Source organism: Xyrauchen texanus, chromosome 15 (assembly GCF_025860055.1).
Source record: "Xyrauchen texanus isolate HMW12.3.18 chromosome 15, RBS_HiC_50CHRs, whole genome shotgun sequence".
NCBI classification, from domain to species: Eukaryota; Metazoa; Chordata; class Actinopteri; order Cypriniformes; family Catostomidae; genus Xyrauchen; species Xyrauchen texanus.
The window spans coordinates 11,913,355-11,932,150 of NC_068290.1; the positions used below are offsets into that span (position 1 = coordinate 11,913,355).

At 37.2% G+C, this 18,796-nt stretch overlaps 1 protein-coding gene across 5 annotated transcripts in view; it reads right to left on the reverse strand.

Moving 5' to 3' along the window:
• The window catches only part of tsnare1 (T-SNARE Domain Containing 1), a 358,521-nt gene that overhangs the window by 271,444 nt on the left and 68,281 nt on the right, over positions 1 to 18,796 (reverse strand). For all 5 annotated transcript variants that reach the window (XR_007972167.1, XR_007972166.1, XM_052144886.1 and 2 more), the window contains exons 3-4: positions 10,290 to 10,367; positions 10,088 to 10,157 (exon numbers count right to left, since the gene is read on the reverse strand). Coding sequence is in view for 3 of the 5 variants with exons in the window: in XM_052144886.1 (XP_052000846.1) it covers positions 10,088 to 10,157; positions 10,290 to 10,367 (148 nt within the window). In the remaining 2 variants the exon portion in view is untranslated. The remainder of the gene's footprint in view (positions 1 to 10,087; positions 10,158 to 10,289; positions 10,368 to 18,796) is intronic.

Here is an 18,796-nt window from a genome sequence, read left to right on the forward strand (position 1 = left end):
CATTTTTGGGTGAACCATCTCTTTAAAGTGATAGCTCAGCCATAATTTAATATTCTGTCATAATTTCTCTACCCTCATGTTGTTCCAAACCAATGTGAGGCATTGTATTATGTGGAACAGAAAATATGTTAGACAGAATGTTAGGGACTGCCAGTCTCAGTCAACATTCACTTTCTATATATATATATATATATATATATATATATATATATATATATATATATATAAACATTCACTGAAAGTAAATAGTGACTCAGGAAAACATTCTATCTAATCTAATATCTCCTGTTGTATGGAAGAAAGAAAGTAATACGGGTTTGGAACAACATGAATATTCCATTAATAATACTAATAATAATAATAATAATTCTTTAGTACATGTTCAATGTGTATTATGTAATGGAAAATAGGGGATTAAATGTCTATTATGTCATTTGTGAAAGTAACGAGTTACTCACTACTTGAGTACTCTTTTAATTGGATACTTTCTTACTCAAGTAATTATTTATGTTAGTACTTTTAATTCTAGTTGAGTAATAATGTTTTTGAAGTAATTGTACTTTAACTTGAGTACAGTTTATTATCTAGTACCAAATTAGCAATATAGCATGATTACTCAAGGATAAGGTGTTGAAGTAATGACTTCTGGAAATGAGGCCTGCCTAGATTTGATCAAAAATGACTTTTTTCAAATAGTGATGGTGCTGTTTTTTTTTACATCAGTAATGTCCTGACTATACTTTGTGATCAGCTGATTGCCACTTTGGTGAATTAAAATAACAATTTCCTTCCGAAACAGCAAAAAATGTACATTATTCAAAACTTTTGCCCACCAGTGTGTGTGTGTGTGTGTGTGTGTGTGTGTGTGTGTGTGTGTGTGTGTGTATATATACATCTATCATAAGAATATTGAATATTGGACATATGCAGTACTCTCCACATGAAAATCAGGGATTCAAATGAAATTTAAACCTGGAAATAAAGAGTGGTAAAAGTTGAAAGATTTTGAAATATGTAGAACAAAGATATCAAGAAATATGTAAGATTCTGCACTATTCCGAGGACACTAAACAAATAAGCAAATTTGAGAAACATGTGTCTCTGTCTGCCTGTCTGACTGTCACCTTCAAAATTAATTTTTTAAATTAGTTTAAACCTTCAGACAAGGCTTTGTAAAGCCAAAATCAAACTATCTAGTTGTTATGCTGATTTAATAACATGTAATGGAATAAAAAATATTAAGTTAGAAAAATGCCAAAGAGAGGCATTTCCAAAAGTGGACTCAGAACACCTTCTATACTTCTGAACACCAATGTATATGCATATAAAGGGAGAAGATGGTTTATGAGTATATTGTTATTTCAGGCACTCCCTTCTTTTTCAAATTATTGCAGATAGTTACAGTATATTTTACAATGTTAATGCTGAAGTGAGGGATTACAAGCACACATTTGATGACCACATTTATGATGACCACTCAGTACAAAGGTCAGTCCAGGACACATGGCCCAAGAGCAATAAGCAGCAAGAAATGCCCTTCATTAAATTGCACTTTATATAAATCCTATTGCACCATGAATCCATTCAAACTGTAATAAATTATGGACAATTAATTAAACTACAGTTCTGCTTCCATGACTTCAATATGTTTAACAAGTCTAGAGGTATAAACATAGAACCTATAACATCTAACAGCTTGCCATATAACTTAATAGAAAAGAACAGTGTATGTACCACATTTTACCAGTCAGTCTTTTTGGAATAGAACATTTTCAGCTGGTGCTCTCTTATATGTAAGCATCTGTGTGTACATGTTTGCGGTTGTGCCTTCCAGAATGTGCTTGTATTTGTTTAGTATTAACAAGTCTGCACCTGTTTGTTAAATTGTATTTGTATTCTGGCTTCTCTTCCTGTTAAAAAAGACATGATAACATCAGCTTAAACTGTTTGGCTAGTCTTAGCTGGTCTCCCAGCCCAGTCAAGCAGGTCTGTTGGCTGGTTTTAGAGGGGTTTTAGACACATTTCAGCTGGTCAGGCAAACAAAAAACTAAAGGTCTCCATTTCAGGATTGGAACACTGATGACTGTATTCTGGTGTAATCGTCCTACACATTTTGAGAAAACAGGGCAAAGTGTGTCTGCAAGTTCACTCGCCCCTGAGCCAAGGATATGTTTGGCTAATGAACAGAAAACAATTATCCCATCGTAATGTGCCATTAAGCACCGATCCTGACCCGGGGTAATGATGCATACCAGATGAGTCAAGTTGACAGACACCAACGTGAAATTGTCAAGTAATGCAAAGTTTATGCATTGATGCTATACTTGATGAAAATTATGGCAATGATGGCTCAAGAATACTACTCACTAAAAGGACTACTGAAACTCTTGAGTTATTTGGGTTGGGGGAGTATTCACAACAGGTTTTCAGAAAGCACAGCTTAATTTAGCTAATGGTCTTTTTGATGTATTTTTCATCAAGCATATTTGGCATGTTGGTTTTATGAATAATATATTTCACACTACATTGATTAAGTGGAGTTTTTAGATGTGAAATTAGCTAGATGAGTTTGCAAGTAAATTGCGCTCGTTTTGCTTTAAATGCTCAAGGTGATGTAGAAGTCATTTTTAATTTTAATTTATGATTGCTCTGATGATACATATTTAACTATGCATTCGGTTAGGAGATCAGACAATTAATAACACACTCTTGATTTTCTGCAGAGATTGGATTACTGAATCATAATATTACTGTCATGTCTGATACTGAGTATGTTTTTACATTATAAATATCACAAGCAACTTTTGCATATGCTTGCCGATATGATTTACTGAATGTATACTGAATCTAATATCTGATTTACAACCATCCAAATGAATGACCAAAAAAAAAAAAGAAATTGCTTCAGGACAATATAGCATTCTTAAATCCTACATGTCGCACAGGGGTGATAAAGCCTTAAGCCTGCTCTACCAAACTCATGTGGCTGATATTACAATACTGTAATTAAGTTTATTTCTGAAATAGGCTCTAATAAACTCTGGTTCAAACCCCTGACATAATTTAAAATGGGTAGAAATGCTTTAAAGAATGTGCAATGTTAAATCTCCATGCAAACTTTACATTTGAGTATGCATTCAAAAAATTACAAAATGAAAATAACGAATGTCAGTTATTTTAGAAGAGAAAACTCAAATGTAGAAGTCAGTCAAAGCCATTAATGCCATTAATTGTAATAGCTTGATCTTTATTTCTAGAATTTTGATGTTAAATATTTGAAATTTCAGTTTTGACAGCTTGGGATAGGAGTTCAATTGATTGCTGGTAAATTACTAATTAACATTAAAAGGTAATGTAAAAATAGCTGAGCAAACACAGAACTGGATGGATATTGCCAAATCTGGCGCCGGATTCACAAAACATTCTTAACAAGAAATATATTCTTAAATACCATTTTCTTTTTAATTTAAATCTAAAAAAAAAAAAAAAAGTTAAGAATATGTTGCATTTCTGAAAAAAGACTTCAAATGAATGTAATTTTTTGGGTTTCTTAAGATTGTAACAAAAAAAAAAAAATTTATTTTGATTTTGATTTGATGAATTTACTGTTGTTTCAAATGTGACACGTTCTACCGTGTTGAGTCGGAAATTGCAATGGGCTGTTGATGTAGAAATGTGATTAAAGACCAAAACAAGATTTTGTTTTGTTTTTTTTTTGACCATTTTGATTTTTATCACGAAATTCAAACAATAAATTTTGTTTTGAACCTTCATAATGTGGTGACCAATCATGCCTGTCATTTTAAACAGATGCATTGCATAGCACTCTCTCTCTCTCTCTCTCTCTCTCTCTGATCTTGAGAGTCAATAGAAACATTATAATTATATAATTAGAAAGCTGAGACTGTGCTCCGCCACCCTTTTCCATGCCTGCCTCTTACTTCCCGACGTGATATAATTATCAAGCTTCCCAATGAGAACTTTTCATTGCAGTAATTCCCTCAACAAGAACCTCCAGCTCTTGTTTGTGTTTCTTTTATTTTCCTCCATGTCAAATTAAAAGTTGTCAAATGGTTACCAGCAAGTAAATTCTCCTATGACGGTTCACATCATTAAAGGGATAGTTCACCCCAAAATTTTAATCTCTCAACATTTACTAAGAATATCTCAGCTCTGTAGGTCCTTACATTACAAATGAATGGTGACCAGACCTTTGTAGCTCCAAAAATCACAAATGAAATACAAAAGTAATCCATAAGTTTCAAGCTGTTAAATCCATATCTTCAGAAGTGATAAGACTCTTCTCCCCAAAGAGCTCTTCTTGTGTTTTTGATGATTCACATTCTTTGTAAATACCGCCATCTACAGGCAGGGAGGGGAATTTAAATGGAAAAAGCATTTTGTTGATCTGTTTCTCACCCACACCTATCATATCACCTCATAAGACATAAATGTAACAAGTGGAGTCTTATGGATAAGTTTTATGCTGCCTTTATGTGATTGTTGGTGCTTCAAATATCTGGTTACCATTAACTTGCATTGTGAGGACCTACAGAGCTGAGATATTCTTCTAAACATATTTGTTTGTGTTCTGCAGAAGAAGGAAAGTCATACACATCAGGGATGCATGTGGGTGAGTAAATTATCTGAGAATTTTCATTTTTGGGTGAGCTATCCCTTTAAACTAACACATCTCACACACTTTATTTAAAAACCAATGATAGTGAGGTGCTTTCTTAACAGTTTTTTTTTCTTAGTTTTTTTCGTGAATGTAGCCCCAGAAGTGCAAAATCATAGTGGAACATCAGCAATGTCAGCAGGAGCTAATTAATATTCATAAGCCCAGATTTCTCCATGTATTGACACTCCAACTTGCCCATCTTAATCCCCCCAATTCCTCCCTCTGGTTCCCATGGGCTTCTCAGCATAAGGCACACCTTCTGTCCCCAAATTCCTAAGCAGAGACCAGGACGGACAGTGCAAGGTATCCTCCTCTCTTAAGACGAAGACCGACCCTGAGACGTCCCTTGCGCAGCAGAGCAGAATATGTAATGCTCTAACCAACACAATGACAAACAAAGGGTGTGAACGATTAATTCACTTAGTTTTCCTGCGTGTGTTTCTTCTATTACAGAGATGGGTCAAATTTAATTGGCCAAGTGATTTTTCGCTGGATAATGGCACAAATATAAGAACACTACCAGTTGTGAGAGTTTGTACTTATAGGGATTGTTCTCACAAACACAGCAAATGTGTCATTGTATACTCACCGTCATGCTTTTTCCAATATCGAATGACGTTCCTTCTTCTGTGGAACACAAAATGTTAGGCAGAATGACAGCCTTCATTCACTTTCATTGGATCTTTTGTGTTCGACATAAGGAATGAGGGTTTGAAACGACATGAGGATGAGTACTGTAAATGATGACATTCTTATTGGTTATTTTTGGAAAATCAGCCATTCACCAAAAAAATCTACATTTGTTTACCAATTTGTGCCTCATCTCGTCTTAAAACACAAGCTGTGAAGTCCATTTCACCATTTCTTTGCTTGCCAGTGACATTGTAGTGAGTGTGTGTGTGTGAGGAAGTTTTTTGGGGGCAAGGGGGGGGGCAGTCTGCCAGGGCCTTTGGGCGACATATCGCCATCTGGGAGGTATGACCCTGGAACTGCAAGGTTTCCGTGGAAACTGGCAGTAATAGAATCATTGCTAGGGTGCAACAGAGGGCAAAAGAGTAAGAAAATGGGCAGAGTGAGAGAGCAAGTGAAAGAGAGAGAGAGAGAGAGTTGTTGTCAAGTGACCTGTTTGGAGCAGCAGGATTAAGTCTGGCACGAAGGAAAGCACAGTCAAGGTCAACTAAGAAAAAGGAAAGGGGGGAAAAACACAGGAAAATGTGAAAAGCATTAGCAAAACAGCCACGGTGAGCTGTAGGCAATAAGACAGAATGAAAGTGAGATATGGAGAGAGAGAAAGAGAGAGAAACAGGTGCAAATTTGTTGAATATATATGCAGACACTCTAATGAAGTGGATGCCAAAGAAACATATTTAATAAAAAAAAATTGCACACTAGACTTTTCGAATCAATTAATGACACAGGTGTGCTTCAGATGGGCCTACACTTTGTACAATTCCCTTCAAGACAACTCAAACCACAGATTGTTTAGTGCAGCGGTACACAAGGGATATTAAGTTTATGCAGTCTGTGATGGCATAATTCCTGGTATGAGATGTACCGTATTTTCTAGAAATAAAGTAGCACCTGCATATAAGTTGCACAGGGACAAAGTTGCATTGTTGGGAGAAAATAAAACAGATAAAATGCATCTGTTTATAAGTTGCACTGACAGAGGTTGCATGCGGCAGGTACTAGGACCCGGGAGAAGAAGCCCACCCGCGTGTGTTTCGCCGGCCGTCATCGGTTACATTTATATTATGTATTGCATATACTGTAAAATGCTTTGGACAATAAATTGCAGGACCTTTGAGATTATGAAAAAATATTTATACTCATATTCCAAAAAAATCCGGTACTTAATTCTGCAGTAACTCTGAAAGAACAACAGAGGGGGTAACAGTACAGAGAACTTACGGTTACTACCACCCACACCCACAACTGTAAGGACTCATTTCACAAAGTGCGCCTACTACATAATGACCACCACAGATGCACAGATGTCGCTACAAATAGCTTAACTACATTTCTCAGTAGTGAGGTGGCTGTTGCTAGTTTTAATATCAAGTAGCTTTCCAGTAGCAAGGCTATTTATTGATTAAGTAGTGTAGTGCTGACAAAATCTACAACGCTGAATCATGTAATGCAGGCTTGGGGAGTAACAGATTACTTGTAACAGTGTTAGGTAAGAATATAAAAAAAATAGGTAACTGCAATCCGTTACAATTACATAAAAACCATCGTAATCAGATTACAGTTACATAAAAAAATTGTGATTACTGTCAGGATTACAAGTTTATGAGAAATGTTCTTTTTCTGTAGCAGAGAACTCACCTAATTTCTTTACATTTCTAGAGGACTTTGTTCAACATTAACAGCTCATTTACAGATTTCTTGGTAGGGTGCTGTGTCCACATTTCATTTCCTTAGATAAAAGCTATAGCAGTACTCTAATCTTAATACTAAAGCTGTATGAATCTGTAGGCGGATCAATTTTAATGACTCAGAATACTCACGTGCACTACTTAACTATTTGGAGCAGGTAAAACAAAGATAACGCTGGTTGCAATGGATAATTATCTACAATCAATGGAAACCATACCTGCAAATGCATCCTACCATTTGCCAGTGATGAAGAAGGTCTTTATTAAGTTCAAACCATGTGCAGCTTGTGAATGAATAGTGCAGGTAAACACAAACAAAAATGAACCATGGTTTTACTGTAATACTATTGTAGTTACTATGATTGTAAAAACCATGGTCTTTTGGCAGAAACCATGGATTTAATACAGTAATGTTGTAGTAACCATGACTGTGGTAATTATTATTATTTTATTTTTTTGTGGCAGAAATCAAGAAATCAAGTTTTGATACTATTAACCATGGTTTAACTATAGAAATATTGCAATGCAATGGTTAAATTGTGGTTACTTGGTAAAAACATGGTTAATTTTCCTAAAACAATGTCAAAGACACTGTCAACCAATAGACAAATAGTGTTCAGCATCACGCAAACCTGAGATACTTTCAAAAACAAGATATACAGTATATTTCCTGTACTTACTCTTTGTTCACCCACTTTACCGTTTTGCTGTGAAGTAATGCAGTTCATGAATAATTAATTATGTGGAGACATCTCAACGCTGTTATTGCAGGATAAACTATTACTTTTTCTGTTATTACTGTTGTTGTGATGATTGTGACTGTTTTTTGACATTGCCTTCAAAGTGTAGAGCAGTGGTTATCAAAGTGTTTGAAGATATTGTAAAAGATGTGGAAGACTGCTAATTTCTTGTTTCAAAGGGGGGCGTGATGAGAACCATTGCTGTAGGGAGTGGTTAAATGACGTAAAGCTATGGTCCGAGGTTATTTACGTTGGTATCATTAAATACTTGGAGTCGTTACGATAGCCAACAACTGCACATATGGAGCCTGAGCTAATTTTACTCGAACAAATACTTAAAATGGTTGTTGTTCTTTAGAACTATTCATAGTTTTTACATTGGTAGTTTTTACATTCCAGAAAACAGTCAGGGGGCAGAATCATCATGGTGCTGCCCAGTGGTTGGTCAGGATAACTGTGAATATATAATATAAGCTTTATCATCAATGTTCAAAGAACTTTCTAAGTTCTAGGGATATTTATCAGGTGGGCGTGGTTGGTGGTAAAATACAGACCACTCAACTCATTTAGTTTTAGGCAACCAGTCTGCCCAAAGGCTTTATAGCTAACATCATATATCATGTTGTGCCCTAGTAGTAGCAATTCCTCAAAAAGCAACCACACACACACAACAGTGGCTATAAGGTTTTCAATGCCATCATTAACAAAAAGAAAATGTTTGATATAATTGATGAGCCGCCACTGGACACGAGGAGTGTAATGCATTTAAAACAACGGCAATTCCAGACCTGATACTTTATCATCAGAGAGGAATTTAGTAATTGCTGCGTCCTGGCTACAAAAGTTAGATGAGTAATCAATACATGCTGGGCGGTAGGTGATGAAACAGTAAGAGTGAGCTCTCAGATATTGCCTGGTTTCAAAGCCATCTATACAGAGACAGCAATAGGAAAGCTACTAAAGCAATTGAAGGTCTGTGGGAAAAAATACAGTGACCACCATGACATCATAAGATGGCACAAAGCGCCTTTTCTTTGCTGCAATAAAAGTTCCAGACAGTTTTTATATCAATAGAAGAAATGGGTTGAATTACCTTAAGTATACGTGCTCAAGTTTGTGTATATGTGTGCATGTGTTTGTGGGGTCAGGTTTTGACTGCATTGTGGGGACACATGATAGTAAAACCTGAAAAATAAAATATACAAAAAAATACCGGACGTGGGCTTCCTAAACATTCATTTAAATAGTCTCTGGGTTTATTTTGGTGCAAAACACCTGCTGATTCTTGTATCATTCGTTTCAGGAACCTCTTTTCTACCATTAGAAAGTGTAAATACACCTTAATATCAATCCACACGAGCGACAATCAGGTCAACACCAGTTAAGGCAAAAGATTGCGACCCTCCGCCCTGTCACAAACAGCTTATTTTTTCCTACTATGGCAGTCAATGGCTACCTTCAACTGTTTGATTATCAACATTCTTCAAAATATATTTTATGTTCAATAGAATAAACTCATACAGATTAGGAACAACTTCAGGGTGAGTAAATGATGACAACATGTTCATTTTTAGGTGAACTATCCCTTGAACATGTTGTTTTACTCCAAATGTTACACAGTATCCCAGTAAGAGAATGAGATTTTAATTTTTTTCAGAAATTGTTTATATGAATTCATTTATATATTAATTAAATTTTCTACTGATATTTAATTTTACTAATAAAGTTATACAAATCATTCCACTGAATTGACTTGGTAATTGTTGCAACAATCAAGCTCTTGTGGTACCCCCCATTCGTTTAAATGTTTTTATGCTTTTTGGACATGCACATTATAGGCCTGCCTGTTTTACAAAACTTTAAGCATTTTCCAATATATATCATATATCGCTGAAAATGTGGTATATGGCACATAGTCAGCATAGTTATGATTCAAATGCGTTGCAGTTTTTAAAAATAAGCATGTTTTTACATTGGAATTTCTCAAAAACATGATTTACTGAGCCCCAAATTCAGCAAATCTTTGACATAGCCTTACTCACTCAATATTAAAGATATCAAGATTATATTTTCACAGAACGTTCTTTACATTATGTAGGATGATTTTATGTATAAAATAGTGAAATCACAAAAAAATTACTTTAGCTGGGTTTTCACACACAGGGTCACATATAAACGCAAATATGTGCAATTCACATATTATTAACTCAGTATAGAAATAACAAAAGTCAAGGGAAAGTCCCCACTTTGACAGATATTAAAATGTGTGTGTGTGTGTGTTGACTTACAAACCCTGTCGTAGCTCTGCTGTGTCTCTGGATGTGCCCAATGATTGAAGGCTTTTCTCTAGTGTTACCACTACAAAGAACAGACAGAAAGATCCATGGGTATTAAAATGTGTCACTTTCACCTCCCAACTTACTGCTCATTCCATTCTTAATGGATAACAATCAAATTCAGAATATGTGGTGGGCGGCTTTTGAAACTCACCATTTGCATTGATTTGAAAGATATTAGAGGAGGTTTCCTGGAACACGTCTTGCAGCTCTGAAGGGCTAACCTGCGTAGCTGTAGGTGGAAAATATATTTTTAAATTTCAATAAAACTTCAATTCAATTCAAAATGTTTTTATGCAAACAGGCTATAAATAGGAAAAGTTAACTTTTGGTATTTTGCCATTTTCTTCACATTGGAAGTAGAAGAGACAGTACATTATAGGAAGGAGAAAGGGTTCAGGACACAACATGGACCAAATGTTGAACATAAATCTCCCACATAAACACCTTGGCTCAAGGTCTACTGTAGTACTTGTGTGATAACCACTAGGGGCCAGGGGCAGTTTTAGGTATGGGCGACATGGGCAGCTGCCTGGGCCAACAAGGCCTGAATAGACTGAGTCGTGAGCCTCCCAAATGTGCGTGTGGGCACATTCATTTTTCTCATCAAATGTATGTACAGCATCATGCACACCCTGACATGAACAGGTAACCATGAAGAGCTCTAAATCACATCCACTGCACAACCTTTGTATCTAATCAAAACCCACATTCCCTGCACCCATACACACACAGAGATACACATGTGTCATCTCTATGGGCTTTTGTCTACCTCTGCCCCCAAAATGACTGTAATTGACATGCTGTTTTTCACAACTCTTTATCTATGCTCTAATGCACTTCCACTTGAGAGGAGCAAATTGCAAGCAATCTTTTGCACAGGTGAATATTTTTTCGCTAAGAGAAATGTGGGATTTTGTAGAGAGGGAGCAGGTAAATAAGGAGGGGAACAAATGGAAATACATTCAGCAAATATAGAGACCTCTCCAAGATTCCCATTTGTCTGTGCAAGTCCACTGAAGCATGCTATACCCAAAATAGCTTCTCAATTATGTTTTCTTTTCACACCTCAAGGAGAACAAAGAACTCAAAGATGCTGCTAGGTGTTCAGCCTGACACATGGGAGGAGGAGGTGGACCACTTGTGGAAAAATGTTATGGATAAATCATAATACTAAATATGGTGGCTGTAGAAATGGAAGTCCTGTCTTTAAGTAATTTTTAATCTATATGTAGTTTGTTACTTCAGCTAACATTGCTAACATTGTTGTCAGATGTTATTGCTGATTAAAAAATGTGCTATTGGAACATAATCTTGACAATCAAGTGACAATCGAGTGAACTGACTTGCCTTAAAGGGATAGCTCACCACAAAAAAATTTAAAATATTCTATAATCATATAGACACACTCATGTAGGTCCAAACCAATATAACTTTCTTTCTTGAAAGTAATAGAAAAGATGATGTTGGGTAGAATGTTAGGGACTGACAGTCTCAATCACCAATCACTGTCATTCCACCTATTTTTCTTCTCCAAACAATGACAAAGATAAGTGACTGAGCCTGTCACGTCTACCTAACATCTCTTTTTGCATGCCATAAAAGAAATAAATTCATATGAGTTTAGAAAAACATAAGGGTCAGTTAATGACAGAAGAACTTTTCTGAACATGGCATCCAACAAAATGTCACATCTTTGAAGTCAAATGTGGGACTCTCCCTGACATTGGACATGTGACTAATGGTTTAGCATGAGCATGTAAAAAATAATAAGCATATTTTAGGTGTGAATTTTACATAACAGAGAGAAATGTGTGACATTATTTGACTGCTTCTAGCCAGATGTGCCTGTTTGTGTGTGTGCGTGTGTCAGTGTGCTTAACAAAAGCGATAAGCTTTCTCAGTGGATCATTTTTCAGGAAAACAACCTTTTGTGCCCTTACTGTTATCTGCACTGGCCTCCAGCTATGAGCGCACCTCTCATACTCTCTCCTCCATCACTGTGATAGATGGATGTTCCATATTCATTCCACTCTGCATAGAGCAGCACTGCTCAGTGCTGTCTACAACAGGGGTGGGCTAAGAGGGGGTGAGGGGGACACAAGGGCACTACTTGCTGTATGTTTATGTGGAAAAATCAAGTACTGTTAGGGTGTAAGTTTAGCTGGGTGATAGAGAGCATTCGCGTGGCTGTTGGCATGTATAAAACCTCCTGGAGGATGCCAGAGGCTCTGCTGGGTTTTCTCTCTACATTTCATGAGATCTGGATTCATCTAAACTCCCTCTCTGATCATCACACAGAGGCACACACACACACACACACACACACATTTATTGTTTTGGGAATATCTGACATTTTCCTACTGCCTACAGTGCTATTTGTCTGTTTGCTATTGGTCTTGTGTCTGTGCCACAGTAGAAGATCATTCCAGTGGATGGTCCCACCTATTCTGGAATGAGCTCTAACCTAGAACTGAAACAGGTAGCCTTATTTTCAAATAAGAGAGTGAAGGCCGATCATTAATAAATATAAATATCATCAATCAAATTGCTAGTATTACCACACTGAGAACATTCACAAGCTCTTTTGATAACATAGGCACCATTTACACCGTTTCGTATCAGGATAGTATCGGAATATTCTTTAGCTGGATTGCATTTACACCTTGCATCCCAGTGTTATCAGATAGAGATCCGATCAAAATTACCAGCAAAAAATTTAAAACACTACTTCTATATTACATCAGTGGCTGTGGTAACTAAAAATGATCTGTCTTTTAGCAATTTTTAAAAACATTGATGGATAATTCAAATGCTTTCTATCAGCATATCTAATGATATTCATCTCATGTTCTGCACTTTTTACATATGTATCTCATCTGCAATGTGCAAGTTAGACTTGTTTCAAGTGTATTCCAATAAAACATAGTGGCAAGAAAAAAATGTGTGACCCCCTTTGGAATTACCTGCATTTACAGTATTTATTTATTATAATTTATAAATTTATTTATTTATATTATTTATAAATTTGTCTTAAAATCTGGTTTGATCTTCAGCTAAGTTACAATAATGATACTAATAACACACAAATAATTGTATTGTTCTTGTACATATTGAATAAATCATTGAAACTTCCACAGGGTTGGATAAACATTAAACAGGCATTGTGTCCATGACAGGACACCACAAATGAAGCTGCTACTTTTTCCCCCAACAAAAACATGGCTTTGTGCCTGAAGTTTGCCAAAGACCAGTTTGACACTCCACAATGCTACTGGGAAAATGTTTAGTGGACGGATGAAAATAAGGTTGAATTGTTTGGGAAGAACATGCAGCACTACGTATGGTGTAAAAAGGGCACCGCATTCCAACATGAAAACATCATCCCAATGGTGAAGTACGGTGGAGGGAGCATCATGATTTGGGGCTGCTTTGTTGCTTCGGGGGCCTGGACTGCTTGCCATTATCAAGGGAAAAATGAATTCCCAAGTTTATCAAGATATCCTACAGGATAATGTCAGGATGGCTGTGTGTTAGCTCAGTAGAAGTTGGGTGATGCAGCAAGACATTGACCTTAAACATCAAAGTAAATTCACTACAGAATGCCTTCAAAAAAAGAGAATCCACTTGTGGAGTGGCCCAGTCAGAGACCAGAACTTAACCCAATAGAGATGCTGTGGAATGACATCAAAAGACCCATTCACACCAGAAATCCTAAGGATATGGCTTAGCTGAAGCAGTTCTATAAGGAAAACTGGTCCAAAATTCCTGCTGAACATTGTGCAGGTCTAATACGCAGCTACCAGAAACACTTGGTTGAGGTGTTTGCTGCCAAAAGAGGATAGACCATTTATTAAATTCAATGGTTTACCTTCTTTTTCCACAGCACTGTGAATGTCTAATGGGATGTGTAAAATAAAGACATGGCAGATTATAATTGTTTGTGTGTTGTTAGCTTAAGCACCTTCATGTTTTTCTATACTTGTGACTTTAATGAAGATAAGATCACATTTTATGAACAATTAATGCAGAAAACCAGCTAATTCCAAAGGGTTCACATACTTTTTCTTGCCACTGTGATCCATGTAATATTGTTCATTGTTTGGGTGACAAGACTGCAAGACGGCTGTGTCTATTGTATTCTTCACATTGCGATGGCTGAATTAACAGAAAAAGGCAAGAACACACAACAGAGTGCTTTAACAAAGGATGACTGCAGCGCAACCTCATCACATACTGCAGTTAATTACTGATTAAGTAATTAATTACGTTAGTATCTAGATAACGAAAACGCACTTGCATTTACACCTTTGAATGTGGTCAGAATCTATTCCTGACCACGTCCAAATGTGGTTTCAGTGGTTTGATCACAATGTAATATAGTCAAGTGCAATCCGACAGTGATCCAATCACGAAAAATGCATGTTTATGCAGGTGTAAATGGTACCATAGTGCAGCTAGCTGGCCATTTTATAAATTAAGTATTTATCTTTAACATTTGCAGTGCTTGCTAGCCAGCACTGTATTGATATTCCTCAAAAATTCCAAGACCACGTCCAAACTAATCCGTTTAAGGTTAAAAACTCAGTTTTCTACTTCCTATTGTCATCATCTTTCAAAGTATGCGGTTATGTAGAGCGTTTTGGAGAAAAACGCTGTTCCACTATGGATGAGCGTTGCAGACAAAGCAAAATCAATGTGTGTGTGAGTGTTTAGGGTAAATGTGGCCTAAATTGGCAAATCTTCCATAGAATTCAATAGACTGGCTATTAAAAATCAAACAAATAATTGCAATATTTGCAGACAGGGTTCTTCTTTCCTGCATTTATTTGCATGTGAATGTCTACTCTTTCTTGCAAAAACTAAGTTACAATATATGTTGATTCTCATCTTGTGCATATGTGAATGTATGTTGAATAATTTATTGTGTGTTTGTATAAATGAATGAATGAATGTTTACATTTATATAGCGCTTTTTTTACAATACACTCAGAGCTTCACACAGTGAACAGGAGACTCTCCTAAACCACCACCAGTGTGCAGCATCCACATGGATGATGCAACGGCAGCCATAGTCTGCCAGTACACTCACCACACACCAGCTATTGGTGGAGAAGAGAGAGTGGAGTGATAGAGCCAATTCATAAAATGGAATTATTAGGAGGTCATGATTGATAAGGGCCAATGGGGGACATTTGGAATTTGGCCAGGACACAAGAGTTACACCCTTACTCTTTTCGAGAAGTTTCACTGGATTTTTATTGACCACAGAGTCAGGACATCAGTTTAACATCTCATCCGAAGGATGGTGCCCTTTTTTACAGTATCACTATACTGGGACATATGGACCCACAAAGATTGCAGGTTGAGCACCCCCTGCTGGCCTCCCTAATACCTCTTCCAGCAGCAAACTTTCCCCAAGAGGTCTCCCATCCAGGTATTGACCAGGCTCAACCCTGCTTAGCTTCAGTGGGCAACCGGTCTTGAGCTACAGGGTAGCAACATTGATGACCATAGCAAATTTCTCCACACAGAATAAAGAATATATGCAATCAATACAATAAACAAAACATTTTTACACCACCATCACATGAAATACTGTAAAACTAAACCACAATGTGCATCAGAAGCTTTTGCCTTGTTATGCATGATGTCATCATGTGCCTTTTTCACTCACTCTATAGGAAAAAAGCAAAGTCAAATAGAAGGAAGTAATCTCATGTACTGCCTAAAAGCTGTGACAGAGTGTAAATAAAAGCTGAGATGAGCCCAGGGAGAGAGGGGTTTTCAGGCCAGAGGTGGCTGTCAGACGTTATGTGTGATGCAATGTGAGATGGTTTCTTATCCGCACAGTGCAAGCACCAGGCCTGCCACACAATCCACAATGACTCACTGAGGAGAGCAATGTAATCTATATAATTATAATCTATAACTATGTGGCAGGGAGGAGGGTGGGGTCGGGTCATGATGCTACACACCCGGCCCATAATCAGGCTAATCAAGGCGACTAGAACACAGACAAGCAGAATAATACAACCAGTGAAAATTTCCAATGCTGTTACATGAAATATAAGTATCAAGTAAGTGAAAAAGGATCCATGCACATCACTTAAAGATTTTGTATTGTTATACGTATATGCTGACTTTTGTTGTTTGCTTTTTGAATTACTTAAAACCCCTTAAGGGGTGTGTTTATTGCTTGCATATTTATTTGTCTAAGTCATTAAATGCAAGAAGTCAATGTATGTTTTAGTTTGTGTGTGCTGAATGTGTGTGTAACTGCATTGAAGGCATTGGGAATTTCTGCAAGTGCTTAATACATTTCTCTCAGTCTTCAGCAAACACACACTTTCACTCACACATACAGAACCATTAGCTCTGGGGATTTCAGGACAAGTGCTTCTCTAATTTGTGGAAATAACTTTGTAGTTCTCTCTGAAGAGAGGAAGGTATTCCAATTGCAAGCTGAAGTTCTTCATGAGATAACTGCAATTACTTTAAAAGATTTCAGTTACTCAATTAACAAAACACACAGCAGGGTTATTGAGTTCAGACTCTGTATTCTTTCATAACATGCAAAAACACTATTAGTCAATCAACTCTCTTTAGAAGAAATGGGTGCAGGTATAAAAAAATTAAATTGTTTAGGACTAATTAGTTTGGTATTAAGAACCAGCAATTACAGATGGTTTCATGGTGCAGACAAATCCATAATGTTTCCAAGTTTCAAGGATTCTCACACTAAGCCAAAAACAATTCTTCGTACATTCTGCTCTGTTTACAAACCAAAGCATTATAAAACATACAAGGTCCAAGATAACTGCATTTTATAACATTAGTTAACACAATAGTAAATCAGAACAAACAATACATTATACTTTTGCAATATTTATTAATTTCTACATTAACTATTTGAACCTGCTGGGCCTGGACACCTCCCTCTGCAACTGGATCCTGGACTTCCTGACTGGGAGACCTCAGTCAGTCCGGATCGGGAACAGCATCTCCACCACCACCACACTGAGCACTGGGGCCCCCAGGGCTGTGTGTCTCAGTCCACTGCTGTTCACTCTGCTGACTCACGACTGTGCAGCAATGCACAGCTCGAATCACATCATCAAGTTCGCCGATGACACGACCGTGGTGGGTCTCATCAGCAAGAACAACGAGTCAGCATACAGAGAGGAGGTGCAGCGGCTGACAAACTGGTGTAGAGCCAACAACCTGTCCCTGAATGTCGACAAAACAAAAGAGATGGTTGTTGACTTTAGGAGAGCACAAGGTGAACACACTCCGCTGAACATCGACGGCTCCTCTGTGGAGATCGTCAAGAGCACCAAATTTCTTGGTGTTCACCTGGCGGAGAACCTCACCTGGTCCCTCAACACCAGCTCTATCACCAAGAAAGCCCAGCAGCGTCTCTACTTTCTTCGAAGGCTGAGAAAAGCACATCTCCCAACCCCCATCCTCACTACATTCTATAGAGGGACTTTTGAGAGCATCCTGAGCAGCTGCATCACTGCCTGGTTTGGGACTTGCACCGCTTCGACCACAAAGCCCTGCAGAGGATAGTGAGGACAGCTGAGAAGATCATTGGGGTCTCTCTTCCCTCCATCAAAGACATTTTCAAAAAACACTGTATCCAAGAAGCAACCAGCATTGTGGACGACCCCACACACCCCTCACACAAACTTCTTTACCCTCCTCCTGCCTGGCAAGAGGTACCGAAGCATTCGGGCCCTCACGGCCAGACTGTGTAACAGCTTCTTCCCCAAGCCATCAGACTTCTCAATACTCAGAGACTGGTTTGACACACACACGTGTCCTGAGTTGCACTTTAATAACTGTCACTTTATAACTGTCTGCTACCTCAATAACTGCTATGTGCATAGAACATTATCTCATAGTATGTTATGTTTACATTTTTAGAAACTGTCATCTTTTTGCACTACTGAGTACTGGTCGGCGCTGCACTGTCTATTGTCCTGTTCACTGTCAGTAATTTGTTGTACTGTCCTGTACTTTTTGCACATGTTTGCACGTGCACTTTATATAGGTATATATAGGTAGTTTATATAGGTATTTTATTTCGTTGTGTAGTCTCATGTGGTCCTATGTTGGTCCTTTGTTGTTTTTATGTAGCACCATGGTCCTGGAGGAACGTTGTCTCGTTTTGCTGTGTACTGTACTAACTGTATATGGTTGAAACGACAATAAAAACCACTTGACTTGACTATTTTATATTTTTAGCATTACAATTAGTGTAATTTACCATTAGTCAAAGCATTGTGAACTAATATGAACTAACAATGAACACTAGAATATTTATAAATTAACATTAACAAAGATTACTAACGGTTGCAATAGGATTGATCATTGTTAGTTCATGATCCTCAATTCATTAACTAATATTGACGTAATATACAGTATATAGAGTGTGTGTGTGAATAAAGTCTTACCAGGCTTAAGAGTCTTCAAGGGTATTTAACACATAATGTTTGACAATTTCATTCTTTCTCAGCACATAACTTGTCAACTAAACAGAAACAAATTTGCTCTCATTACACTGATGTAATCTCACAATCCATACTGAAGCTTTTTGACATACTAAAAGACCCCCACCAACCCTTCCAAAACCAAACCTACCAATTACAATGCAAT